General features: G+C 41.7%; 2 protein-coding genes across 2 annotated transcripts in view; one reads left to right on the top strand and one right to left on the bottom strand.

The window, feature by feature from the left end:
* Nucleotides 1-18,497, bottom strand: part of LOC120533424 (gastrula zinc finger protein XlCGF52.1-like) — a 32,357-nt gene extending 13,860 nt beyond the window's left edge. Inside the window, exons 1-2 of the mRNA XM_039760304.1 lie at nucleotides 18,404-18,497; nucleotides 5,407-5,861 (exon numbers count right to left, since the gene is read on the bottom strand). Coding sequence (XP_039616238.1) covers nucleotides 5,407-5,833 — 427 coding nt within the window. The 5' untranslated portion in view covers nucleotides 5,834-5,861; nucleotides 18,404-18,497. The remainder of the gene's footprint in view (nucleotides 1-5,406; nucleotides 5,862-18,403) is intronic.
* Nucleotides 18,498-27,477: 8,980 nt separating this feature from the next.
* The window catches only part of LOC120533405 (gastrula zinc finger protein XlCGF26.1-like), a 31,665-nt gene continuing 31,642 nt past the window's right edge, over nucleotides 27,478-27,500 (top strand). Inside the window, exon 1 of the mRNA XM_039760268.1 lies at nucleotides 27,478-27,500. This exon is cut by the window's right edge and continues 298 nt beyond it. The gene's annotated coding sequence lies outside the window, so the exon portion shown is untranslated.

Below are 27,500 nucleotides of genomic sequence, written 5' to 3'. Positions count from 1 at the left end.
CAGTCCTTGCTTTTCTTTCCCCAAGTAACCGATCGCCACACAATCAGCTCTGTAATAGAAGTAAAGCCATCTGTAAGCTTAGCGCCGATTCTTCAAAACGTTTAAGGAACATTGAAATATCTTTGTAGTACATGTTTAATTATTTTATCCTTAATGACACTCCCAGTGAAGAATATAGATTATTTAAATGAAGTTAAGGTTTTATCTGTATAATATTATAAACATATTTTGCTGCATTTCACCTTAAAATGATATCGTCATCATATGTAAATACACGCTTTATAAAGTGGCTCAGGTTGTGCGATATTATAACTGTAGTGCAAGTTTACAGTGAGGTGATTGTACTTATAAGTACAAACAGTTCTACAAGGAGCATTTGATTGAGTGCGTTTAAAGTTCTTGGGATGAAACTGTTTCTGAACCACGAGGTCCATGCAGGAAAGGCTTTAAAACGTTTTGCTGTGGCTGAGGCAGCGTGTGCTTGATGCTGTATTCCAATAATTCTCTTTCTGATCAGCTGCTGCTGTGATTCACACTCAGATACAGTGATATAAATACTCCGAGTGGTGCAGTGAGAGTAATATGGAAAAAGATGATCCGCTGTGGCAAACCTTAAAGGGAGCAGCTGAAAGAAGAAGAAGAAGTGAGAGTAACAACGCTAAAGCAGTTCTGGTATTTGGAATACTATGGCTGTTCCCTGGACCATTATATTGTTACAAGTTAATTACAATCAGATGCATTACACTAATAAACAATATGCGGTTAGTTTCAGTGTATTTATAAAGCCACGTCAGGAAAATAAGGAGTAACCACACAGGAACAGTAGCACTGCTTTGACGCTGGGTGCCGCCAGTCTGCAAAACCGAGCGGAGAACTTGCGTACGACAAGGTATGAGGTACCGTGGAAAAGTGCGTGGCTTTACGCCAAGTGTAGGTTTTTTACATCAAGATTTGAATGTGGAAAAGTTCTTACGCAACATTTCTGTGCGTACGCACCGTTTATACACGAGGCCCAAGGTCACGACACATTTGATCCAGGAAGGGAGGGGAGCAAGAAGAACCAGCAGCAGGCACTATTTAACAAAATAAAGTACGGTAAAGAGTTGACAGGTACAGTGCTGAAAGGTTCGTAAAGTGAAGATTCCCCCTAAGACACTTAATGTTGGCACATCATTCTGATTAATATCAGATTTTTATTATTATTTTTAATTTTAGATAATCCCTTCAGTTACCGGCAGTTTTCATTCTGCGTGTGTGTGGCTGTGTACTCCCTTTATGCTGTTAAAAGCAACATTCAGGAGTAAGAAATGGGAAAGGGGGAAAGCAATCGCATTATGGGTATAGTAATAGTTTTACTCCATTCATTCATATGTCTTATTGTCATTTAAAGAATTTAGATGTAATCCCCAGGGATGTGTGAGATGTATGTAAGATGGTATATATGTAGGGAAGGATAAGGTGGTGTGTGCCCCCCTTGAGCCCTTGCCTATAGGGGTTACCATAGCACATCGTCTCCTTCCATATCTTTCTGTCCTCTCCATCTTAGGCTGGAGTTATACATCACGCAACGCGACGCATGCTGCAGCGGATGCTCCTGCTACGCAAGCGTTGTAGTGTTCATACTTGCGCACGTACTTTACGCAAATCTGGAGGAATCCATGAGGTGGCAGTGCGAGATATTATCGCGGTGAGAACATGTTCGGCTTCTCTGTGTTGTAAATTGCCTAGAACACCTATTAAATTCCGATAACACCTTACCGCAATATCTCTAAAAAGGATGTTTATTGATTAAATCCATCAATCCAGGGATGTGTCCATTCCAGCAAGCATTGGGCACGAGTGAGAAACAATCCCTTGACGAGGCCTCAGCTCATCGCAAGGTGAATACAAGCACACACATACACTAGCGTCATTTTAGCGGCACCAAATCCCCAAATCTGCATATCTTTGGAAGGAAACCGGAGCACAGTGTGGAATACCAGCAACATAACTCCCTGCGAGACAGCAGTGCTATCGCTCCACCACCGTGACACCCTCATGTGTGGAATTATTCCCCCATGTGTGTAATTATTAACAGTATTCATTATTTAAACGAAATTATATGTAAAATGTAACATACATACGTTAATGCATTTTATCATGAAAGTGATATCAAGTATGAATCTAAAGATTCTAAATGTGCAGAGAGTTGGAATATCAGACATTTAATTTGTTCTGTGTGGCGATCTATTGCTGCTTGCCGCTGCTGTCAGGTCCAAGAAGCTCGTAGCGATTAAAAACTGGGATGACGTTTACGACAGTCTGCTTTAATGATAAAGTAAACTACGAGGTTAAAGTGGACATTTCGAGATTAAAGCCGAAATTTCCACTTTAATCACAAAATACACGTTTTCACCGTGTCCTTTATTTTTTTCTCAGTGGCTCAAATATAACGCTATACATTATGTTGCTGTTGTTAAGTTGCAAAAATAAAAAAATAAAAAAGACGGCACAAAAGATGGTATGAGACTTTTAAAATGTATCGTGTTATTACGTTCGGGAATATGCGACGCTTGAATATAAAAGCACCACGAATGCATCTGTATGTCGGCATTTTGCTTCACCACATTGAAGCATTCATCCCGTAGGATCTGCATAGAGGCTTTCTGTCACATATAGATAGTAAACAGAGACACTGACGTCACGTTCCGACTTTTAGCACGCTGCGCCCCCCGACTTTTTGCTGGTACTGCAACTCGCGCACGCGTCGCGTTAATTTCTGAAGACCTGCTCAGAGGACGCGTGAAATGAACGCTGGGAACGCGTGGCAGCCATGATGCGGGCGCGTACGCGTTCTGAGCGTGAAGTATAAATCGGCCCTTATTCTGTCACACGCATCACCTGCATGTCCTCTCTCACCACATCCATAAACCTTCTCTTAGGCCTTCCTCTTTTCCTTCTAGCCTGGCAGCTCTATCTTTAACATCCTTCTCCCAATATATAGGCCCTTGCCTAGAAGTACTATACAGTAATCCCTCCTCGATCACAGGGGTTGCGTTCCAGAACCCCCCGCGATAGATGAAAATCCGCGAAGTAGAAACCATATGTTTGTATGGTTATTTTTATATATTTTAAGCCCTTATAAACTCTCCCACACTGTTAACATTATTAGAGCCCTCTAGACATGAAATAACACCCTTTAGTCAAAAGTTTAAACTGTCCTCCATGACAAGACAGAGAGGACAGTTCTTTCTCACAATTAAAAGAATGCAAATAGATCTTCTCTTCAGGAGCAGAGAATTTCAGAGAGAGAGAGAGAGCTCGCAAAGAAAAGCAAACAATCAAAAAATCAATACTTGTGCTTTTAAGTTTGCCGCGGCATTTTTTAGAGGAGCGTCAGTATCTTCTAAGCAAACAACCCCTCTGCTCACATCTCCTCAGTCAGGCGCAGAGAATGTCAGAGAGAGAGAGAGAGCGAGATTAAAGCAAACCATCAAAAAAATCAATAAGTGTGCTTTTGGAGGCACCCGATAAAGCGGCATTTCTTAGAGGTGCGTCCGTATCCACTAGGCAAACGGCTTCTGTGCAAACAGCACCTCTGCTCACAGCCCCTCCGTCAGGCACAGAGAATGTCAGAGAGGGTGAGATAGAGGCAGAGACAAGCAAACAATCGAGCATCGCACGGGAAGCATATCTTATAGCATTGAGGAGTTTTAGTTAATATGTAATACATGCTCTGATTGGGTAGCTTCTAAGCCATCCGCCAATAGCGTCCCTTGTATGAAATCAACTGGGCAAACAAACTGCAGAAGCGTGTAGCATAAATTCAAAGAACCATTGTCCGCAGAAATCCGCGAACCAGCGAAAAATCCGTGATATACATTTAGATGTGCTTACATTTAAAATCCGCAATAGAGTGAATCCGCGAAAGTCGAAGCGCGATATAGCGAGGGATTACTGTACACAAATTTTTTTAGTAATGTATTAATTCGTCCTGTTTGTTGGATACGACTGTTTTTGTTCTGCTGGATTGTTATATCTATTTTCTTTTTAATTTTTATTGTTGTGGATTTTGTCCTTTATCTCTCCCACCAATACTGGTTTATCATTTTATTTTGCAATGAACATTGGTGACTTTACTTTCAAGAGACTTTTTACTTTATCTGGGTTCTGGGGTACCTTGAGCACCATCCGGCTATGAATTACTAGCGGACACTGACCGAAGACAGTGTTTCGTGACACATGGGTGGAGTGTTCATCAGTCCACCAGATGATAAGCCGTCTACAAAACGGAGGAAATTCAGTACTGGAGTGGGCGTTCTGCAAAGGTCTTGGTGCGGAGGTAAAAGAGGACCATGAGGGGAACAGCAAATCTCTAAAACTTCACAAAGGGAAAACAAAAGAATGGCGTTAATGAAAAAAACAACACAGAGGAAAGCAAAGCAAAACCATTAAAGTATCAGGCTTTCAATAGGCCACCTTGTTCCTCCACATTGAATGATGTTCAGTGGAGAAATGAATTCAAGAGGCAAAAGTTTAACTTTGGAAGAAACACAGCAGCATCATGTTTGGGAGGTTTATAAAAATCAAAAAGTGTTACCCACACCAATACTAAAACCTCATAGTAGAGGGAGCACCATGTTGTGCTTCTTCAGAGCACGGACAGCTTACTGTCATCAAGGGAATACAACAAGCGATAAAGAAATCAGGCAGATGAATGTCAGGGTAGAGTACTAGAGAGATCCAACAAGATGAACAGTCAAAATGAAGGAAGAACTAAACAACAAGAAGGCTTAAAGAGAAGGGCACTGGTATTCTGGAATGGCTGATCAGAGCCCAGAGCTCAACAAAAACAGAGGTTCTGTGCTCTAACCTGAAGGCAGCTGATCATCCAAGGAATCCCAGAGATATCAAGGAATTGAAAAAGTGTGGAAAGGAGGAATGAGCAAAAATTCAAGGCTGATCAACAGCTACATGAAACAGTGTAGGTCACTGGAGCTAAAGCGAGGTCAACCAGTTAATAGAGACAGGGGGTCAGACAGCAGACTGTCAATGTTTAAGCAATGTGTTCAGAACTGACAAGAAGTCCAGTTGTTTGTGTGCTACTAGATTGTGATGGTCTGTTACTGTGACTTAGCTGAAGATCAGATCGCACTGTTTAGAGAAATTAATGCAGAAGTCCATAAACGGCCAAAGGGGTCACAGTCTTTTTCCTGCAACTGCTCTTTTTGTACACCAAGTATAGGCTCGGAGCACTGACACAAATTTACAACTATAGTACAAGAAGAGCAGCAATAATTAAGGTGAAGGCACCTTGAACACTCAACCTTTTAGCCACATGTCTTAGCTTCTCATAAAAAGCACAAGCCCACTCCCTTTCAAGCCCATAAACCACAATCCTCAAACCTACACATATTTTATACTTACTCTCTTGAGACTTATTTGTAGATGGTGGCTGATCTTCCAGAGTTCTAACAGAGAATATCTCCTCGGTCCTCCTTGTGTCAGACTGTAATGATTCGGACTTCACATGGATAGAAAGCCCTGAAGATGAGCAGTGTGTGGACTGAGGAGATACCAACCCCATCGCTGCTCCATCTTGACACCTGTAATGGAGGTCGTTTTCCTGGACACTCTTCACACTTTTATGTTTGTGTGTCTCAATGCTGACAAACTTCTCTTCAACCTCTTCTTTAATGTCCAGTGACTCCAGTTTACAGTCCTCTTCCTTAATGTGGAGATTACCTTGTTTAGGGTGGGCAGGCTCCCATTCACAGTGGTCCTCCTTAATATTTGTGATCTCTATCTTTATGATGTTCATGTCAGCCTCACACGTCTCCCCTTTCACATCCATCTAGAGATTACAGTAAATTATAGCTTCTCTGTGGAAAGAATAGGATTGAATTCCATCAAAAGTGCACTATTATTATCTAAATACATCTGAATTTAAATTTACAACACCCTCTCAGTTACAGTTTATGCTATATCTCATAGCTGATAGCATGCAGACAGCTACTCTTCATATCAAATTATCACAAATAAAACAAATGTTGGAGTGGAGTGAAGGTCCAACAGACTCGAACAAGACCATCTCCCCCAGTTGGTGGTCAGCTGTATTCACTACTTGGACTAAACATACGGTGTTCATGGGGTGCCAGCATTGTGGTATGAAGTCTAGTGATGAATGTTTATCTAAGTAGGGTCACAGGATTGTGTTCATAAATAACTAAGAATGAGAGGTTAGGAGTAGATGCTGATACAGCACATTGCAGTACCCACCATGACAAACCAACTCAGAGTCCCAGGACCCGAGTGCAGCCACACAATGGGTGACATCTAAGCAGCACACTAGCTCAGATGGAGTGGAACACTGGGAGGATTTTATATAGTGGCTGCAGTGCCAATTCTGCCACTGACCCACAGGTTTTTCCCAGCAGGTTGGAGGGCCTATATGCAAGGCTGGATGCAGATTAACGTCATACCCAGGAAGGAGCAACTGCAGGTTAAGGGCCCAACAAAGTAGAGTCACTTTTGGCGTTTACGGGACTCGAACCGGTAACCTTCCGATTACCAGTGCAGATCCCTACCTCAGAGCCAACACTCAGCCCAAAATAAATAAAATAAAAAAAAGCAGGAAGGGGGAGAGGAACGAAGAACTTATCTGTGCCAGAATAATATGTCTTCCTATAAGAGAAGATGAGCAGGTGAAATATTAGGTTTGCTATCATACACTATCACATGTAATTACTGATGCTTACCTTCTATTTTTGACATTAGGTTACACAAAGATCTTTGTCTAGTAATTAAAACCAACCATAAACAGAGCCACCAATCACCCTGTTATCTGCTTTGCCAATCATAATATTTGGTTGCAGTAACAGATTTTATAAAACCCTTTGAGCCCATTACATGTTTTAAAGTGCTTTGTTCTTCTGAACTGTCAACGTCCCTGCTACTGAAGTAAACAGCTGACTTTCCCGACTTGGAGACATCCTTCAATGTACCGTCATGGTGGGGATGGACACAAATGTTTAAAAGGTGACTGGATTTGTTTAATATATCAGTTTAACTTAAAATACACATACACAACTGAATTTCTGTCACATTTTTATGAAATCAAAGCACGGCTACCCTCTGTTATCCTAATACAAGCTGTTCAGAAAGCATCAGATGGTGGATTTTCAGACAGAGGAAGCCTCCATACCATTGCCTTCAATGAGAAAAAAATTAATGTGTTCCCACCAAATTCCACTAAACTACTCCTAATCACCTACAGAGCAGTCCACCAAGCATTTCTACGTAGAATAAAACACTAAAGACTTAACATTTAGTAAACTCAGTAGTGATGAACCGCGTCATTGAAGAACTCCAGGCTCTTGACATCCAGATCCAGAAACTCCTGTCCAGACGGAGGTACCTGAGGGATTTGAAGGTCCATCTGCTGGAAAAATCCTCCCCGACATCTGAAATCGTCACAGCAAATTGTGGTTCAGTAACTGACTCCACGCTGTGCTGCTCACTTTCAAGGCCAAGTGAGCTTTACCCCCGCACCTTGTCGTTGGAGCTATGCAGGCAGGGGTTTAAGGCTAGAACACCTCCATCGGCACAGGCAAGCATCTCCACCCAGAACCGGTTCGACCCTCTCTGCACCCCCAGTTTGCCTTCAACCCCGGGTGATGTATTTGTGATTGGATATTCAATAGTATGAAACCTAAATATCAATTGCCCTAATCAGAAAAAATGTTATGAGACGTGCGCCGACAGTCTTTGAGAGGCACAAGAACAGAGCAGTGGGATTAATTGTGATACACGCCCGGGTAAACGACGTGAGACACCGACAGCCGGAGATTCTCAAGGCAGACTTCTTAGCACTTATTAAAGCCATGAAGGAGAGGACTCCGGCTGCAAGAATCTTCATCTTGGGTCCCCTACCTCTCGTTAGAAGATCGAACGAGTACTGCTGGCGTTAAACATCTGGCTGAAAGGCTTCTGCGAGAGTCAAAACATCGGGTTCGTAGACAACTGGGACCTCTTTTGGGTGAGGCTGCGTTTCTTCAAGCGGGATGGTCTGCATCCAAGTAGATTCGGTGCCCGGGTCCTCATCCGAAAACATTGCTAAGGTAATTAGTCTCTGTTGACTGTCTATTTTTACTACTAACCCTTTCCATAATGCCTTGCTAGGATGTGATAATTCAGTAACAAAATCTCCTCCAAAGTGTACTGCATTAATACTGTAATAACTAACCTCAATGCATGTAAAAAAACTAGGCAGTGTGGCATAAATACAAATAAATTAATTACAAATACACCTCTTGATGAACAATCTATTAAAACTATAAAAACAGATTATAGATTAAATAAAAAATATGCACATTGTGGCACTAATAAAAATAACTTAATTTCTCGAATACCCATAACGCACATACAATTCAGTTCTGCTCTTCTGAAACATTAAATATGGCTTTATTAAATATTAGAGCATTAACCAACAAGAAGTTTTCCATCAACGATCTTATTAGTGATAGGAAAATTGATTTTATTGCACTAAGTGAAACGTGGCTCAGCTCTAATGGTGCGGCTGTTTTAATGGAATCTGCGCCTCCAAATTACAGCTTTGCTCATGTGGATCGCCAAGGTAAGAAAGGCGGCGGTTTAGCAAACATTTACTCGAGCCGGTTAAAGTGTAAAGATGTCAGCTTTGGCAAATTCCAAGCCCTCCGAGTATCTTGCCGTTGTTATTCATGGAGCTTCTCAGTTTCTAGTATTATCCGTGTACAGACCTCCTAAATACAATGCGTCTTTCTCCGAGGAATTCTCAGACTTGGTGTCAATTATAATTACGAACATTCCTAATAGTCTGTGACTTTAACTTTCATATCGATAATCAGTGTAACCAAAAAATAAAAGAATTCATGAACCTCCTGGACTCTTGATTTGAGACAGCTCGTTAGTCAGCCTACACATAAAGCAGGTCATATGTTAGACTTAGTAATTACTAAAGGATTAAAAATTGATGTGAAGCAGATCATTGATATTGGTCTATCAGACCATTTTCTGTTACTATTTAATATAGAAATAATGATAGAAAATATTCACGAGAAGCATATTGTTAAAAAACAAAAAAAACTTTGATTCATCAGCAGCTTCAAAATTTACAAACATTCTAAGCAACCAGTCCGTTTGTAGTACTTACTACAATAGTGATAGTAATGTAAATAGTAAGGTGGAAAATTTCAATATTAAGGTGAGAGCTGCTGCTGACATAGTCGCACCTGAACAGATAGTTAAAAAATCTTCTAGCACTGTTATACCGTGGAAGACCCAAAGAGTGTCTGATTTAAAAAGAACATGCCGGAGAGCTGAACGTAAATGGAAAAAAACTAAACTGACTGTGCATTATGAAATATTGAAGGTTAAAATAACAGAATACAACAACATAGTCCACCTTGAGAGGCGCTGCTATTTCTCTAGAATTATAAATAACAATGCTAGTAATCCCAGAATCTTATTCCCTACGATTGATCATCTGCTAAACTCAGGTCACTCAATGGGATGCCTCCAAAATACTTCCAGTGAAACTTGTGAGGCTTTTGCTGTATTTTGTAATCAAAAAATTAATGATATTAGAAATAATATAGTACATGCACCCAATACTGATCCTCTTAAACCCCAGTATTCCATTATAAACAAATTAAATTCTTTCACCAGGATAGATTTACTCGATTTATATAAAATAATTTCTCAAGTGAGACCCTCCACCTGTGTCCTTGACCCAATAGCAGGTGCTAATTGAGAGTATTCTTGACACAGTAAACTCGTCATTAGATACGGGGGTCTTCCCAGACTGTCTTAAGAATGCTATAGTTAAACCCCTGCTGAAGAAAAATAATCTTGACTCCTCTGCTTTGAAAAATCTTAGATCGATTTCTAACCTGCTTTTCTTAAGTAAAATTCTAGAGAAGACAGTCATTATGCAGCTAAATGACCACCTCAATAAACCTGCTGTTCTTGATAAGTTTCAGTCAGGTTTCAGAACAAATCACAGTACAGAAACTGCACTCATTAAAGTAGTAAATGACTTGCGGGTAAATGCAGACAGAGGCCGTTTATCTGTTCTCATCCTCTTAGATCCGAGTGCCGCATTTGATACCATTGATCACAATATTCTTAGAAATCTCCTTAGTCAGTGGGTGGGCCTCTCTGGCAGTGTCTTAAATTGGTCTGAATCCTACCTGGCAGGCAGAAAATTCTTTGTTAGTTGTGGTAATTATACTTCAGAGACCCCTGATATTCTATATGGTGTTCCACAAGGCTCTATCCTTGGTTCGCTGCTCTTTTCGATTTACATGCTTCCGTTAGGTCAGATTATCTCGAGGCATAATGTGACCTACCAGAGCTAAACTGATGACACGCAGCTGTATTTATCAATAGCCCCTGACGACCCTGACACTCTTGATTCACTGACACAATGTCTCACTTGTGTCACCGAATGGATGAGTAGTAATTTTCTCAAAGAAACTAAAGAGAAAACAGAAATTTTAGTGATTGGCAAAAATGGATATAATGAAGTTATTAGAAATAAACTTGATGCATTAGGATTAAAAGTCAAGACGGAGGTAAAGAATTTTGGGGTAACTGTTGACTGACCTGAATTTTAAATCACATACTAATCAGATCACTAGGACAGCATTTTTTCACTTAAGGAATATAGCAAAAATTAGACCTCTTATATCATTGAAAGATGCTGAGAAATTAGTTCACGCTTTTGTTTTCAGTCGACTAGATTACTGTAGCGCACTCCTCTCAGGACTACCCAAAAAAGACATCAATTGATTGCAATGAGTGCAGAATGGAGCAGCCAGAATCTTAACTAGGAAAAGAAAATCTGACCACATTTCTCCAGTTTTGATGTCACTATACTGGTTACCTGTGTCATTTAGAATTGACTTTAAAACCCTGCTTATGGTTTACAAAGCCTTAAATCTGCTCCATTTTATATTTCAGAATGTCTCTCACCTTACACTCCAACTCGTAACCTTAGATCTTCAAATGAGTGTCTCCTTAGAATTCCAAAAACTAAACTTAAAAGAAGTGGTGAGGCGGCCTTCTGCTGTTATGCAGCTAAAATCTGGTATAGCTTACTGATAGAAATTCATCAGGCTGATACAGTGGAGCACTTTAAAACACTGCTAAAAACACATTACTTTAACATGGCCTTCTCATAACTTCATTTTAGTTTAATCCTGATGCTCTGTATATTGAATTAAATATCATTATTTTTCATGGTGGCTCCAAAATCCATACTAACCCCTACATTCTCTTCTGTTCTTTTTCCGGTTTCCTTTGCTGGCGATCTGCGCCACCACCACCTGATTAAAGCACCGTGATGTCCCTACATTGATGGATTAAAGGCCAGAAGTCCACATGACCATCATCATCAAATTCTTCCATGAGAACCCTGAATACCATGAGGACTGATTGAGGTCATTTATGTGAGGTAGAATGCCTAGAGGGGGCTGGGTGGTCTCGTGGCCTCGGAACCCCTGCAGATTGTATTTTTTTCTTTTTTCTGTCCTCCCTGGCCATCGGACCTTACTTTTACTCTATGTTAATTAGTGTTCCCAAATTTTAATTCTTATTTATTCTGTATTTTTTCTCTCTGTTCATCATGTAAAGCACTTTGAGCTACATTATTTCTATGAATATGTGCTATAGAAATAAATGTTGTTGTTGTGTGTCTGTTTGTGTGCAGTACACAAGTAAACTCAGCGGTACCATGCAGTAACAGGGAAGAAGAATTGGGTTTTCCTCCTACACGGCACTTAACACGTACTGGAATTTAAATAAACAATGAAAACAATTCATGAATGCATAAATCACACCTTCTTATATAATCCGCTACCATGGCTTTCCGTTTGTCTGTCTAGGATTTTAAATCACCTGTAGCTCGCAAACTGTTTGAACTATTGACCTGAAATTTGGTACACATATACTACGTGACCTCTACTGTCCACTGTCAGGGTGATGATTGACCTCCAAGGTTATTCCTCTTTTTATTGTAGAATCAACTCTCGGCAGTGCGCAACATGGTGACCATGCGGCGCATGCGTACGGGCGCTGTTCTCATCCCTAGCACCTTCGCCATCTCTTCCCCTACCTCTTCATATCTTAAATCATTCTTGAGGCAGATTGAAGACTTAAGTGCCAACTTAAGTGAAAAATTAAAGAAAACGCACTAAGTCATTGCAACACAAACACTGACTTAATCAGTTTTAACGCGAAAAGATGCTGACGAAAGAAGAAGAAAGAAGCAGGCCACTAGGGTGGAGAAAACAAGAGCTGCTCAGGAAGCAGCAAGCGCATCAACCTCGGAGCAAATGAATGCTAAACGTGCAGAGAAAGAGGATGAAAACTAGGAATGCTCAAGTGTATAACGTGCAGTGCGCCATTACCGGTATGTAATAATAACAAATAGTAATAATGAAAATGCAAAAGCACAATACACTGTAAGAACACGAGGTCTGACAAAAAAAGTAGTCCACTAAGTCCACTTGTTTAGCTAATAGCTAAGCTGTCCCAGTCTCTCCTCCAGATCCTTCTTAAATATTGTTAAGGTTTCTACATCACCTTTAAAGAGCGCAACTCCATGGTCAGCGGAGACACGACTATTGCGTCCTCATCTTCTCACTGGACTTTGGGGTGGCGTAAACGGCTTTATTGCCACATGTGATTCGAATTTGTTTAGGGAGCAACTTTCGAAGAGCCAGTTTGTAGCGAGTGAGGCAGTGCAGGTCTGCTTGTTCACCGAACAGTTTGGTTGCAGGTGAAACCATTAAGATGAGGAGTGTCTCACGTTGAGGTTTTTGAAGAGGGTAGCATTTAGTGTGCTTCTCATTAGGTGATTGTCGTACTGGTTGAAGACACCATGTGTATCGACCGAGACAGGCAGGTGGGGTCATTGAGCCGGTAATGGTATTTAAATAGATTTTGTGGTCTGGGTTTGAATTTATTTTTTAATTGATGGATTTGGGGAACTATGTCGTGTCAATTGCTGTTTAAACCTGGTGCTGCGACCTTTTTGGTGAACACTGGAGTGGTAAATCTCATCCCAACTTGAAAAATCATCCACAACCTCATTACTTGAGAGGGACACTTTTTTTTTTTTTATTAATTATTATGCTTTATGTAGCTGTTGTCAACTGTTGTTTGAATTAGTTTTTTTTAACTGTTTTTCGATTTTAGGGTAGCTGGTCAGTCTGAGCCACTTTCTTTTTAACCTTTATTATATGAGCTTTTGTGTGGGGTGGAGGTGTCTGCAGGGATTTTTAACTTGTGGTTTTGCTTGTTTTAACTTGGCAATTCATAAAGAATTATGAGAAAAATAACTTGGTTATGGTAAGTTCTTTTAAAAGACTGTGTGCAGTTTTGACGCTAACTTGAATTGACTTTTTTTTTTGTTTTAACTTTTTGTAAGTCTACACATAAAAACTCTGATAAGATGGCAGATTGTGGAATTTGAAGTAGTCCCCAGCTCTAAGCAACAACAAGAACCTGTAATACAGGGTGGCCCACATTGCGAATAGTGCACATGACCAAGCCGAAACAGGCACAGAGATGTGCCGACGCCCAAGGAGGTCACTTTCAGTAGTTTCTGTAAATTTGAGTACCACATTTGATTGTTTTTCTCTCCATCACATAATGCAGTGGATCTCGTTGGAGGCAGGACCCTTTTTCGTGGGCCACCCTGTATTAGTCTGCGCTTTGGGTACTTGTGTACAAAACGGATGGCAGTTTTTACCCATTCTAGTGTGGGCTCCGTGGGGGAGGCGCCCCGGTTGCTTAATTTTTGGAGTTTAAATTATTAGACTGACCTACCCCAACCACAAATACTAACCTTAAAGTTAGTCGGGGTGGAGCATAGCTGCCTATAGGTCCCTAATGTTAATGTCCCCTTTGGGTGCCTAATGTTAAAAACAAAAATGCAATTTGCATCAAGATAATAGAAAGGGGGTACTAGCCGTCCGTTTAGTACACAAGTACCCATTTTTATTTGAACATCTCCAGGCCCAGAACTAAGAGCTTATGGGGTAGCATAATTGGAGCACGGTACACCAGTAGAAACAAAACACTGGTAGAAATTTGTCAAACCTTAAGAAATTGTTGGATATCATTTTTAGTGTAGTTTAGCACATGAGGAGGCCACCTTTGTTACTTGTTACAAAATTGGCACACAATGGTGGTTTAGTGAGTGTGGAGACAGAAACAGCAGGTGAAGACAGCATGGCAGAGGTAAACAAAAGCACACGACAAACAAAATGAAAATGTTCACAAGCAATTATGAAGGATATCGCCTACACATCCTAAAACTGACAGTGCGTGTGTTTTTAGCAATTGAATTTATATAAACATGTGTGTCCTATATATAACCATCTAAGCATGGAAGTGTGTGTGTCTGTGTGGCCCAGAAATGTGAAGCTACAGCAATGAAGCTGGAAGAAAGTGACTGTTCCCAAAGTGAAACTCGCTTAACCGCTAATACACAAGAGAGGCGAGCACATCGGCAAAATGAAACCACCGAGGAGAGAGAAACTCACTTTGCAGCTGACAGTAGACAAGGGAGGCAAGCAGGACGGCAAAACAAAACTACCGAGATCGCCTCCACAGAAAACCGGAAAAAGAACAGCAGACAAAGTAGAGGCGAGTACGGATTGCAGAACCATGGGGGGGGAAAAAAAAAAAAAAAAAGAATTAAATGCATATACAGGAGCATCAGGGTTAAACTAAAATGAAGCTATGAAGAAAGCCATGTTAAAATAATGAGTTTTTAGTATTTTTTTTTAAAGTGCTCCTCTGTATTAGCCTGGTGATTTTCTATCAATCAGCTATTCCAGATTTTAGGTGCCTAACAAGAGAAGGCCACCTCACCACTTCTTTTAGGTTTAGCTCTTGGAATTCTAAGCAGACCCTCATTTGAAGATCTAAGGTTACGATTTGAAGTGTAAGGTGACAGGGAATACAGAATGGAGCAGATTATTTAAGGTTTTGTAAACCATAAGACCAGTACGGTCTTAAAAATCTTAAAAATGTTAGAAAATTAAGGTGCTTTCTAAATAAACAGGATTCAGAGAAATTAATTCATGCATTTATTTCTAGTTGGATTGACTACTGCAGTGTGGTGTTCAATGGATGTTCAAACTGTTCTTTATGCAGCCTCCAGTTAATCCAAAATGCAGCTGCAAGAATTATTACAAGAACAAGAAAATATGAACACATAACTCCAGTTCTTAAATCTTTACACTGACTCCCAGTTAAGTTCAGGGCAGATTTCAAAATCCTCCTTTTAACATATAAAGCATTAAATGGCCAAGGTCCGGCTTACTTGTCTGAACTTATCATGACTTACAAACCTGAGCACACATTAAGATCTCAAGATGCCGGTCTGCTTAGGATTCCAAGGATTAATAAAATAACAGCGGGAGGTCGAGCTTTTAGTTAAAGGGCCCCTAAACTGTGGAATGGTCTTCCTGCTTCCATAAGAGATGCCCCTTCAGTCTCAGCCTTTAAATCCCAGCTGAAGACTCACTACTTCAATTTAGCAGACCCTGACTAGAGCTGCTGATTAACTGTACAGACTGCATCTCTGTTGTTAGTCATTAGCATTAAAACATAAGTAACATGATAGTTAGAATTTGATACGAACCCTCACCTATTTTGTTTCTCTTCTCGGTACTCAAATGTGGCACTTGGTGCCATGGCCCACCTGCCAAGTTGTTTTGCCTGCCTATGGTAAAGTCATCCCTGATGGAGGATCACAGGAATCATGGGAAAGAGAGGTCCTTTCATCGGATTGGCTGGCCCAGCACTGTTTCAGCTGTGGAATGGCCAAATTGGGGAGGCAGCTTGATGGAAGAGGTCTCCAGGACCCTAAACATATCCAAATCATATTATGGGATATCATCTACTGTTAAATTCTGCTATGTACTTCTAAAATTTTTATTTTATACTGTATTGAGGATTTGTTCTGTTCTGTGTATTGTATTGATGCCCTTCTTTTTGAAACCCACTGCACACCCAAGCTACCTGGAAAGGGGTCTCTCTTTGAACTGCCTTTCCCGAGGTTTCTTCCATTTTTTCCCTACAAGGTTTTTTTTTGAGGGAGCTTTTCCTTGTCTTCTTAGAGAGTCAAGGCTGGGGGACTGTCAAGAGGCAGGGCCTGTTAAAGCCCATTGCGGCACTTCTTGTGTGATTTTGGGCTATACACAAATAAATTGTATTGTATCGCCCAATCGTCGGTAGCACAGTCCTTCTACAGTTAAATTGTATGTGGGCACTAAATGTAATATAGTAAAAGCGATAAAGCAAGCAAAAGTGCAGCACTATTAAACAGCAAGCATGTAGAAGTTGTAAGAACAACATTTTTAGAGAGATACATTATGTATAGTAAAAGATAGGTGTATTAGTCTGGCACATAAAGGCCTGTATAGGGTGTGACAACCACCAGTCTTTATTTTGCATACCCTTATTAAGTGCCATTAAGAGTTGCTTTATTGATGTTTTTTTTTTAGGGAAGAAAAATTGATTTGATCAGTAAAATTAAACCAAAGCTGCAAATTGAAAAGATACAATGTATGGCAGACATCAGGAGAAGCTGGAATTCTACCTCCCAGATTTAAACAACATGCATCCCTTAATGCAATTTCTATCCTACCACGAACTGCTTCTTCCCGTAGCCGTAACAGCCATTCTGACCTCGCAGCTTGAAGACTCGTGGAGAGGCACATTATAAGAGAGACACTGAGCGGGGGCTTATAAATCAAACTGTCCGGTAACAGGGGGCTTAGAAATGGAGCACGGCAGCTAAACGATACAAGTGTCAATACTTGCAGACTTCACTTTAAAATCTCTAAAGCAGAACTTTAGCTGAACAAAGTTTTATGCTCACCGATTCTATTTTATGAAAGTAAACACTGCACGCAAATACATAAAATCGTAAACAACTTATTTTTCAATACCGTAATACACGTTTGTTAAATACCAGCCCCTCCCAGTACTGTGACCGAAAAACATTGTGTTTCTTGTTAAATAGTACGCTGTATTTACTAATGTCGCTAGAGTCGGAGCAGTAAGCTATATGTGGTATTGTAACTGAAAAAAAGGCTCCTGTGTCTTTCAGGCGCTGAAGCATGATCACGTGAAAACCGTGGCGTGTGCACTGAGCATGTGCGTTTGTGAGATGTACTTCGTGACAGCCGGAACTACTGGAGCCACTAGAGAAAGTTTAAGTTTGTCCGTTGTTGACCAAATAACCACACATACACCTGCTCACCTACCTGTACAGTTTTTCTACTTCATGTGAAATGTTGGCATCTCAACATTAAAGCGATGTTCCTGAAATGGTTGGATTAGTTCCTGTGTTCTAACCGACACACCACAGCGACTACAGCGTATTGCAAGTCTGCCTTTCTTCATAACAATAACGTTCTGCCGTAATGAGAATATCATCGGCCGCCACTTGGTTTTCAAGTTACGGACACGCGCATATAGAAGCGAAGCTAGTGCAAGTGGGCGAGTCGTCTTACAAATTAATGTTTCACCTAGTTTTAATAAAGTATTAGTGTTAGCGCAATAGTCATAGTGAATATCTGGTCGGATAGGGGACACAAGACATTCGCATACCCATTCTAAGCAAAATGAAGAGATTTCGAGTACACGAATCTGGTTATTCGAAACCATATGATACCGTATTGACATTGGCGGGCGGAGGGGCCACCGATTCTTTCTCTGCCCGCTCCCGATGTGTGAGATATAAAAAACACAAATCAGTGCAAACGTCACTTCGGAATAGTTCAGGTATTGCCCTGTGGTCATGTACACACAATACATAGGAAAAAAAAACAGGCTTTGTGCCCCGTGGTTACTCTCTCAGGTGGGCGTTAGCCTATAAGTAATCTCCTGGACCAATAGCGTGTGTTTTCCGCATTTAATACACTTTTGTTAAATACCAGCCCCTCCCAGTATTGTGACCTTGGCGTGGTGGAGGCTTTCTGTGGAAATTGGCGCTCATGATTCACAATTTTTCTATGAGTAACAAATAACTGACCCTCATGAACAAATATATATGCTTTTCTTTGGGGTACTGAATTGAAATTCAAATAAATCAAAAAATAACTTTTCTATAAGTTTCTTTTTGCAGACGTGTATTATGTCGTATGGTTTTTCGAAGAATAAATTAAAGTGAACCGCAAACCCCGATAAACAGCAAATGCGGGGAGGGGATTCACTCGAGCAAAGTCCGGTAGTGGGCTGATGGACACGAACGCGCTGCTCGCCGTTCATTCAAGTCGGATGCAGCAACTGTGAGTAGAGCGAATGAAAACTCACATGTCCATAAAGTGTCGTCCGTCAATCCCCCCCGAACACTTACCTCTGTCGGTCGGTGATTCTGTGTGTGTGTCTCTCTCTCACTAGACAGCAGACATTCCTATCGCGCCCTGCTCAATGGAAGGTGGCCTAACTGCCGTCGCTCTTGATGACGTCACGCAGCACGCACCACAGGCACACGTGACAGCTTTGCGCAAAGAGAGGCTTTGAAAAGCCGTGTATGCTCTGTGAAAGAGGGGCTTTGAGAGATCGAAACAAATTTAATGGCTGATTGGGATAGTTCGACTGTGAAAATGCTGGACAGTTGCATTGCAGTGTTATTTAGAGCTCAATAAAACACTTATCTGACAGGCAGACGAGATCTGATCAAGTAAAGTCCATGGATAAAACTGCATGAAGACCAAGCCGTTCGTTAGGACACTACAGATAGCGTCCTCAATAAAATGGTTGGTTCACATCATCTTCTGTTAAGTCAACGATTTATTTACATGATAAGGAGTTCATATAGCAAACACCTCAGAACTCACGTACTTCACCACCTCATTATTTCTTTTAAGCAGTCAAACCGCTCAAAAAATTAAAGGAACATTTTGAAAACACATCAGATTTCAATGGGGAAAAAATCCTGCTGACTTTCTCTATTGATATGATATGGTAATGTGTTATGAACGAAAGGATGGCACATCGTTTGATGGAAATGAAAATTATCAACCTACAGAGGGCTGAATTCAAAGACACCCCGAAAATCAAAGGGAAAAAATGATGAGGTAGGCAGGCGAGTCCATTTGGCCAAAATTTCATTGCAGCAGCTTGCAGTTTGTATGGCACACACGTGCTTGTATGCATGCCTGACAATGTCACAGCACAGTTACCATTTTCTTTTGCCACTTCAACGACTTTTAATTTAAAACCAGCTTCATGTGTTCTTCTGATCATAGATACGGGATGCTCTTACGACGGCGGTTCTCAACCTGTGGGGAAGTAACAAAAAGGGGCGCAAAGATGTGAAAAAAAGAAAGCAAGAATCGAAAATATGAAAAATGCATCTATTGAAACCAAAACAAATTAACTTAAACTACATTCTGATACTAGGAAAATAAATATAGAGTTAGATAAATGTCGATAAAAGTTAAATAGGTATAATAAAACTTGTATTCCTATATTTTTTGCTGCCGATACACCGCTACAAGTTTTATTAGGCTTTCAAAAAAGGGGCGCGCGATTAAAACTGTTATGAAAACTCGGGTCGCAAATACTTAAAGGTTGAGAAACGTTGTCTTACGATAAAGGTGTATGATGGTGTGAGCAGGGGCGGCCTTAGGTATATTGAAACTGTGCACCTGCACAGGGCCGCCAAATCCCAGGGGCCGCCATGCCAATATATATTGAATATAAAACAGAAAGAGAAAATAACGACACAGCTGACGGCAATGTGGCCGAAAAAAAAGGTGTTTCTTGTTCAATAGTACGCTGTATTTACTAATGTCGCTAGAGTCGGAGCAGTAAGCTATATGTAATATTATAACGTTCTGCCGTAATGAGAGTATCATGGGCGGCCACTTGGTTTTCAAGTTACGGACACGCGCATATAGAAGCGAAGCTAGTGCAGGTGGGCGAGTCGTCTTACAAATTAATGTTTCACCTAGTTTTAATAAATTATTAGTGTTAGCGCAATAGTCATAGTGAATATCTGGTCGGATAGGGGGCACAAGACATTCGCATACCCATTCTAAGTAAAATGAAGAGATTTCGAGTACACAAATCTGGTTATTCGAAACCATATGATACCGTATTGACATTGGCGGGCAAAGGAGCAACCAATTGTTTCTCTGCCTAAGGCCGCCATGAGCCTAGAGCCGCCCCTGGTGTGAAATACAAAAAACACAAATCAGTGCCAACGTCACGTCGGAATAGTTCAGGTATTACCCTGAGGTCATGTAGACACAGTACATAGGAAAAAAAGGCTTTGTGCCCCGTGGTTACTCTCTCAGGTGGGCGTTAGCCTATCGTAATCTCCTGGACCAATAGCATGAGTTTTCCGCATTCGACTGATACGACCGACATTATAAAATACCAGAAATTATACGGTAAAATCAAGCCCCGACTTATCAGCGGGAGAACTTAAACGTGAGTATATACGGTAGCTTGAAAACTTGTGTTTTGATGTAGTTATTGGGAATTGACTTAAGCATGTTAGATCTCTCTCCATTACCAAAATTCTACAAAGAAACTTACAGACTTGGAGTTCCTTTCTTCAATGCCATTCACATCCCCTTCTCTATTAAATGGACTCTTAATTTACAATTCTTGATGGACAAGTCGGCTGCTGTTTAAGGTTAGTTTTGCACAATTCTTTATTAAAAGTAATATTTTGCCATTTTTTACAATTATTGGAAGAAGATAAGTGGAGTTTTAAAGATGCCTCTGTATTAGCACACAGCCATCCTACCGCGACACACACGGGCAGAACACCAATTGCCACACAGCACACAGTTTATTTACAAGAAACACAGTCCCCTCTCTCAGCGAATGCTTTCACCTCCACTCCTCCCGACTCAGCCATTGAGTGTTGGTGACGGACTCCTCTTATAGGGCACTCCACAAGGAGTCCAGGTGCCAAACAAGCTTCTACTGGCAGCACTTCCCACCAGTCCAACCACCCCCGGCGGTGGTCACGGGCCCCGAAAGAGTTGAGCTTCCATGCACATACGTAACCCGTGGCCCTGCTGTTAGTCGGGGGAGAAACGGTCTTGAAAATACTCTCTCCCCGAGTTCTTCCATGGTCAGGGCGTACCGGCCAGGTCCGCCATACTGTATAAATTATTACATTACCTTTATGATGAAGGTTAACTGAAACTCACATACAAAGAGGGTGTGGTCTCAAGTCAGCATGATAAAATCGAGAATAAATGGAAGAGGTACTTTAAAAAGCTGTTGAATGATGAACACCCAAGGGCAGTATGTATGGATGGAGTCCCAGATGAAGGGCTTATGCAAAAATATAGAGTGAGGAAGTAAAGGAGGCACTGAAAAGAATGAAGAATGGACAGGCAGCAGAGCCAGATGAATTACAAGTAGAAGTGTGTAAGAGTTTAGGAGAAGGAGTAGTAGATGTGATGTGGGATCTAATGTAGAAGATCTATGAAGAGGACATAATGCCAGAGGAATGGAGGGACAGTGTGATTGTACCCAATTATAAGAAGGAAGAATGGAGAAGATAGAAGATAAATAGGAAGAAGACAGAACATATGGAGTTTAATGAAGATTAGAATTGACAAGTTAGCCTGCAGGGAAAAGTACTGAAAAGAGTGGGAAAAAATTAGATATCTAGGATCGCTGGTAGCCTGAGGTGGAAAATTAGATGCAAAGATAACATACAGAGTGCAGTGTGGATGGAACACCTGGAGGAAGGTATCAGGAGTATTACGTGACCAGAGAAGTAAGGAGAAGGTTGAGGGTAAGGTTTTTAACACTGTGCTAAATCCAGCAATGATGTATGAAGCCGACACATGAGCAGTAAAGGGGGGCACAGGAGAAGATGTTGGATATGACAGAAATGAGAATGTGGAGATGGCTGTGTGAAGCTACAAAAAGGGACAGAATAAGAAATGAGACATATATAGGTAAGTAGGTTGAACTGGTATGGACCAGTTTATTCTCAGAAGTATGTATTTACCAGTGGATTTGAAAACTGCTACTGTTGCATAAACATTCTGCACATTAACAGCTGCAGGACGGGATTCTGATTTTTTCGGATTTTGTCATGTAGGTGTCAAAACTGCTCCCAAAATAAATTCTTTCTGTACATTTAGAACAGCCTTAAATATTTAGTATGGGAGGTGTGGTATAGCGGGTCCGCGGCTACAACAAAATATGGCCAGGTTTTAAATCCATAAAGCTGTGTCAGTCTTCGTGGGCGCGATTGCACAGCCACGGGGAGTTAATGAGGTAATCGGGACAAATTGCATGGTTGTTTTAAATTGCTTCATTGGCTTCCTGCAGTGTGTGATTAAGGCGCTGCGCCCACAGAGACTTGGGTGTATATATATGGGCCGAAAGAGGGAGAAAAAAGAACATAAAATAGAGGAAAGAAAAGAACAGGAGAAAGCTAAAGAACGGAAAAGGCAGTCATGGGAGACGATCGGCCAACCTGTTTGGAGAAGGCAGCTCGATCTGGGGTTCCGGAAATCAGAGTACTACAGATGCAATGTTTGCTCTGAGGATGTTGATGGAGAAGTTTAGAGAAGGCCAGAAGGAGTTGCATTGAGTCTTTGTGGACCTGGAGAAAGCATATGACAGGGTGCCTCGAGAGGAGCTGTGGTATTGTATGAGGAAGTTGGGAGTGGCAGAGAGGTGAAAAAGAGAGTGTAGGCAGGGTGGAGTGGGTGGAGAAGAGTGTCAGGAGTGATTTGTGACAGACGGGTATCAGCAAGAGTGAAAGGGAAGGTCTACAGGACTGTAGTGAGACCAGCTTTGTCATATGGGTTGGAGACGGTGGCACTGATCAGAAAGCAGAAGACAGAGCTGGAGGTAGCAGAGTTAAAGATGTTAAGATTTGCATTGGGTGTGACGAGGATGGACAGGATTAGAAATGAGGACATTAGAGGGTCAGCTCAAGTTGGACGGTTGGGAGACAAAGTCAGAGATCGAGATTGCATTGGTTTGGACATGTGCAGAGGAGAGATGCTGAGTATATTGGGAGAAGGATGTTAAGGATTGAGCTGCCAGGGAAGAGGAAAAGAGGAAGGCCTAAGAGAAGGTTTATGGATGTGGTGAGAGAGAACATGCAGGTGATGGGTGTGACATAACAAGATGCAGAGGACAGAAAGATATGGAAGAAGATGATCCACTGTGGCGACCCTAATGGGAGCAGCCGAAAGAAGAAGGTAAATCTATCCTGGTGAAAGAATTTAATTTGTTTAAAATTAAGTACCGGGGTTTAAGTGATTCAGTATTGGGGTGATGTACTATATTGCTTCTAATATCATAAATGTTTTGATTAAAAAATACAGCAACAGCCTCACAAGTTTCACTGGACGTTTTTTGGAGGCATTCCATTGAGTGACCTGATTTAGCAGACGACCAATCGTAGAGAATAAGACTCTGGGATTACTAGCATTGTTGTTTATAATTCTAGAGAAATAGCAGCGCCTCTCAAGATGGACTGTGTTGTTGTATTCTGTTATTTTAGCCTTCAATATCTCATAGTGGACAGTCAGTTTAGTTTTAGATAGATAGATAGGAAAAGAACTATATAATAGATAGATAGATAGATACAACAACATTTATTTATATAGCACATTTTCATACAAAAAGTAGCTCCAAGTGCTTTACATACTGAAGAAAACAAAAATAAAGACAAAATAAGAAATTAAAATAAGACAACATTAGTTAACATAGAAAAGGAGTAAGGTCCGATGGCCAGGGTGGACAGAAAAAACAGAAAAAAAAACTCCAGACGGCTGGAGAAAAAAAAATCTGCAGGGGTTCCAGTCCACAGGACCTTGATAGATAGATAGATAGCCTCCCAATGACGTAATTTCCACATCCCAAGAAGTCGCAGCCCGATGGCCTCATTTCCAGTTTGGGTCCCAAGGTCCCTCCTCTCCCTGTTTTGCAATAACATATACACCAGATTTCCTAACCTGCTCTGTTCTGTTTTGGACTCCTGTCTGTAAAGACCACTACATCAAATTTTTTTCTTGTGTCAATATATTCTGGTTGTTGTCCTCCTCCATATTTTAGGTGGCAGCATCACTGGGCTTTGTTACCCATTCTGACATCCACAAGGAATGCCGGGAGTTGTAGGTCAGTAGAGCAACTCTGTTGTGGTCCATGGATTGACGTTAGGGGGTGCTGCAGGAAGCTACATTCCCTACTCTTTGGCACTTCCATATGGACTGGAAGTGTTTCCAAAGGTCAAAGCCCTGATGCTGGAAGTATTCCTGGGTCTTCAATAAAAGAGGCCGTGCTGCCTTGTCCAGAGAGTCAGAGCCGGGAGCGAAGACGGACAACACTCACCTTGGAAGAGTAGCAGTGTGGTGAAGAGAGAGAGGAGAAGATACCAGTTGGAAAATTGTTATACAGAGATATTTTGTAATAATAATAAAAAAAAATCATTTGTTTGAACCCAAGGTTGTTTTGTGTATTCATGACTGGAGTTGGGTGCTCTGTGGTGCCCCCTAGCTTTCACAATATATAAAAACACAAAGGACAGAAGGCACAACATTATGTAGGCATCAAGTCAAAAGTCCCAGTCAAGTGAGTTAAGACTAGTTGTGCATTGAAATACTGGTGAGGCAAAATTACAAAAAAGAAAACAAAATCTGTTCAAATTCTGAGATTTTGCTTTGGAATTTAATTAGCAAGACTCTAGACTGGAGGTAAGTGTCAGCCCTAAAAAAAACTAAAAGCAAAGAACACTTGTGCTCAGACAGAATAAGTGGACATCTGCTTGACTACCGTTCAGAGCAGCTCTCTCTCCATATCTGAGATGTCTTTGGATTTACAGCAGGCGCCTATGGAAATGGGCCAATGTTATTATTAGAAAAGCTTACACACCCAAAAGCCTTAAGTGGCCTTAACTGTCACAGTACACAGGCATACGTCAGTGTTCAGTCGTAATTCAAAGCCAGATGGCGCTCAAGATGCCCCACAGATAAAGCACAAAGTACTTACAATCCAAAGTCATAGCTGTTCATGTTAGGAAGAGTCATAATCCAATATTTGTTGATAAAAATCAACAAGAAAACGGTGCCATAAAAAAGTAACAATTGGTAAAAAATAATATGCAGCAATCAAGCAAAAACAAAAGAATCGTATATAAAAAAGGAGCAGCTCAATAAATAACTTAAACTTTCATTCATTGTAGTTACAGGCAAGAACTCTGAACATGCAGATGGTCCAAAGCATAATAACGTAAAAAAAAAAAAAGTTCTGCTAAATAATGAAACGGCTCTGTAGCAGCCAAAAATCTTTCCCTCATCCCAGTGCTGAAGCGCTCCCAAAATCTAGGAGGCATGGCGCCTGTTACTGGTGTAAATAATTAAAGTTTCTTTCTGGAACTTGCACGTGGATGGCTCGTTAAGGCACCAAAAACGATTTCCCTGTAGCCTCACTCTGAACACCTGCTATGCGCCTTTATTATTAAGTGTCAAGTCAAGTTGGGGAGCGTGCACTGGTACTGCGCGTTGCCGCACCCACCACACGACGAAACAATTTGGGATCCCGGTTGGCAACCCCCCAGGCTAACACGCGGTCGAGTCCCACCCCTCCGGAAATGACCCTCTATCTGCCGCAGCCAGGTGTTATGTGGGCGACCCCTTGCCCTGGACCAGCCACTCAGGTCCCCAACAATGAGCTGGATCACTAACAATGCAGGTAATGTGCCTCATTATTGAGTGTGGAGACAAAACAAAGTTCTTTCTACTGTTTATTTGTTCATTCAGTCTCCTCTAAGCAGTTTATATTCAGTTGGGTCTGCTGACCTCCATGAAGGATTTTTTTCGGACTGTCTTGTCTGCTAAATCCAAGTGGTGCAACTCGCTGCGGCACCCTGCTACCTTGCCTCCGTTTAGTAAAACTATCTGCCAGTTCATTCCAGGGCTGAACTCTTCATTCCGTAAGGTGTTTGTCGCTCGTTACACAACTTATTTCTTTCCGGTTTTACGTTACGGAGAATGCCAGACCGGTTCAAGGTAAAACTCGAACGGTTTATCAACTGCTGATCTCATATCTGTGAGGAATAAAGAAAGACGCGTTGAATTAAGCGTGTTCTAATCTTCAGTTTTTCTAAGAAAGAACACATTCTGTATTAATGCGAAATAATAAAAAAAAAAGAATCACATGGATTCCCGTTTCCAGTGAGAGTTGGACTCCGCCAGGGCTGCCCTTTGTCACCGATTCTGTTCATAACTTTTATGGACAGAATTTCTAGGCGCAGCCAGGGTGTTGAAGGGGTCCGGTTTGGTGGACTCAGGATTGGGTCACTGCTTTTTGCAGATGATGTTGTCCTGTTTGCTTTATCAGGCCATGATCTTCAGCTCTCTCTGGAGCGTTTCGCAGCTGAGTGTGAAGCGGCTGGGATGAGAATCAGCACCTCCAAGTCCGAGACCATGGTCCTCAGCCGGAAAAGGGTGGAGTGCCCTCTCAGGGTTGGGGGAGAGATCCTGCCCCAAGTGGAGGAGTTCAAGTAACCGTGAGATCGACAGGCGGATCGGTGCGGCATATGCAGTGATGCGGGCTCTGCATCGGTCTGTCGTGGTGAAAAAAGAGCTGAGCCGTAAGGCAAAGCTCTCAATTTACCAGTCGATCTACGTTCCTACCCTCACCTATGGTCATGAGCTATGGGTAGTGACCGAAAGAACTAGGTCACAAGTACAAGCAGCTGAAATGAGTTTCCTCCGCATGGTGTCTGGGCTTTCCCTTAAAGATAGGGTGAGAAGCTCAGTCATCCGGGAGGGGCTCCGAGTAAAGCCGCTACTCCTCCACATCGAGAGGAGTCAGATGAGGTGGCTCGGGCATCTGATCAGGATGCCCCTGGACGCCTCCCTGGTGAGGTGTTCCGGGCACGTCCAACCGGGAGTAGGCCCCGGGGAAGACCCAGGACACGCTGGAGGGACTATGTCTCCCGGCTGGACTGGGTACGCCTTGGGATTCTCCCGGAAGAGCTGGAAGAAGTGGCCGGGGAGAGGGAAGTCTGGGCCTCTCTGCTCAAGCTGCTGCCCCGCGACCCGATCCCGGATAAGCGGAAAAGGATGGATGGAATCACATGGATTACTGTTTAATGAAACATCTGACGCTTACTCATTTATCTTTTAAAATGCAGACAAAACTGGCGGCGGCGTACAAGTCCGAAAACGGAGCGAGCGAACGCGCGTGCACGGAAATGGCCACGTTCTGCACAGAGCATGCGCTAAATGCAAACCCACAAGTGCACGCGAGAGGTTCTGCCCTAGCTTCGATACTATTCTGACGCAAATGACTGAAATGGTTGTATGGTTCCTGAGGCTTCACTCCGCCCTTAACTACTGACGAATGAGTGGTGAGAGGACCGTGGGCGTGGTTGTAAATGGTTGAGGGGAGGGTGTGACTTGGAAAAAAAAAAAATCTGTTGCCAGTAGTCTCGCGTGACTTGAAAA

Source organism: Polypterus senegalus, chromosome 8 (genome assembly GCF_016835505.1).
Source record: "Polypterus senegalus isolate Bchr_013 chromosome 8, ASM1683550v1, whole genome shotgun sequence".
Taxonomy (NCBI): Eukaryota; Metazoa; Chordata; class Cladistia; order Polypteriformes; family Polypteridae; genus Polypterus; species Polypterus senegalus.
This window is presented reverse-complemented; position numbering and strand designations above follow the sequence as displayed.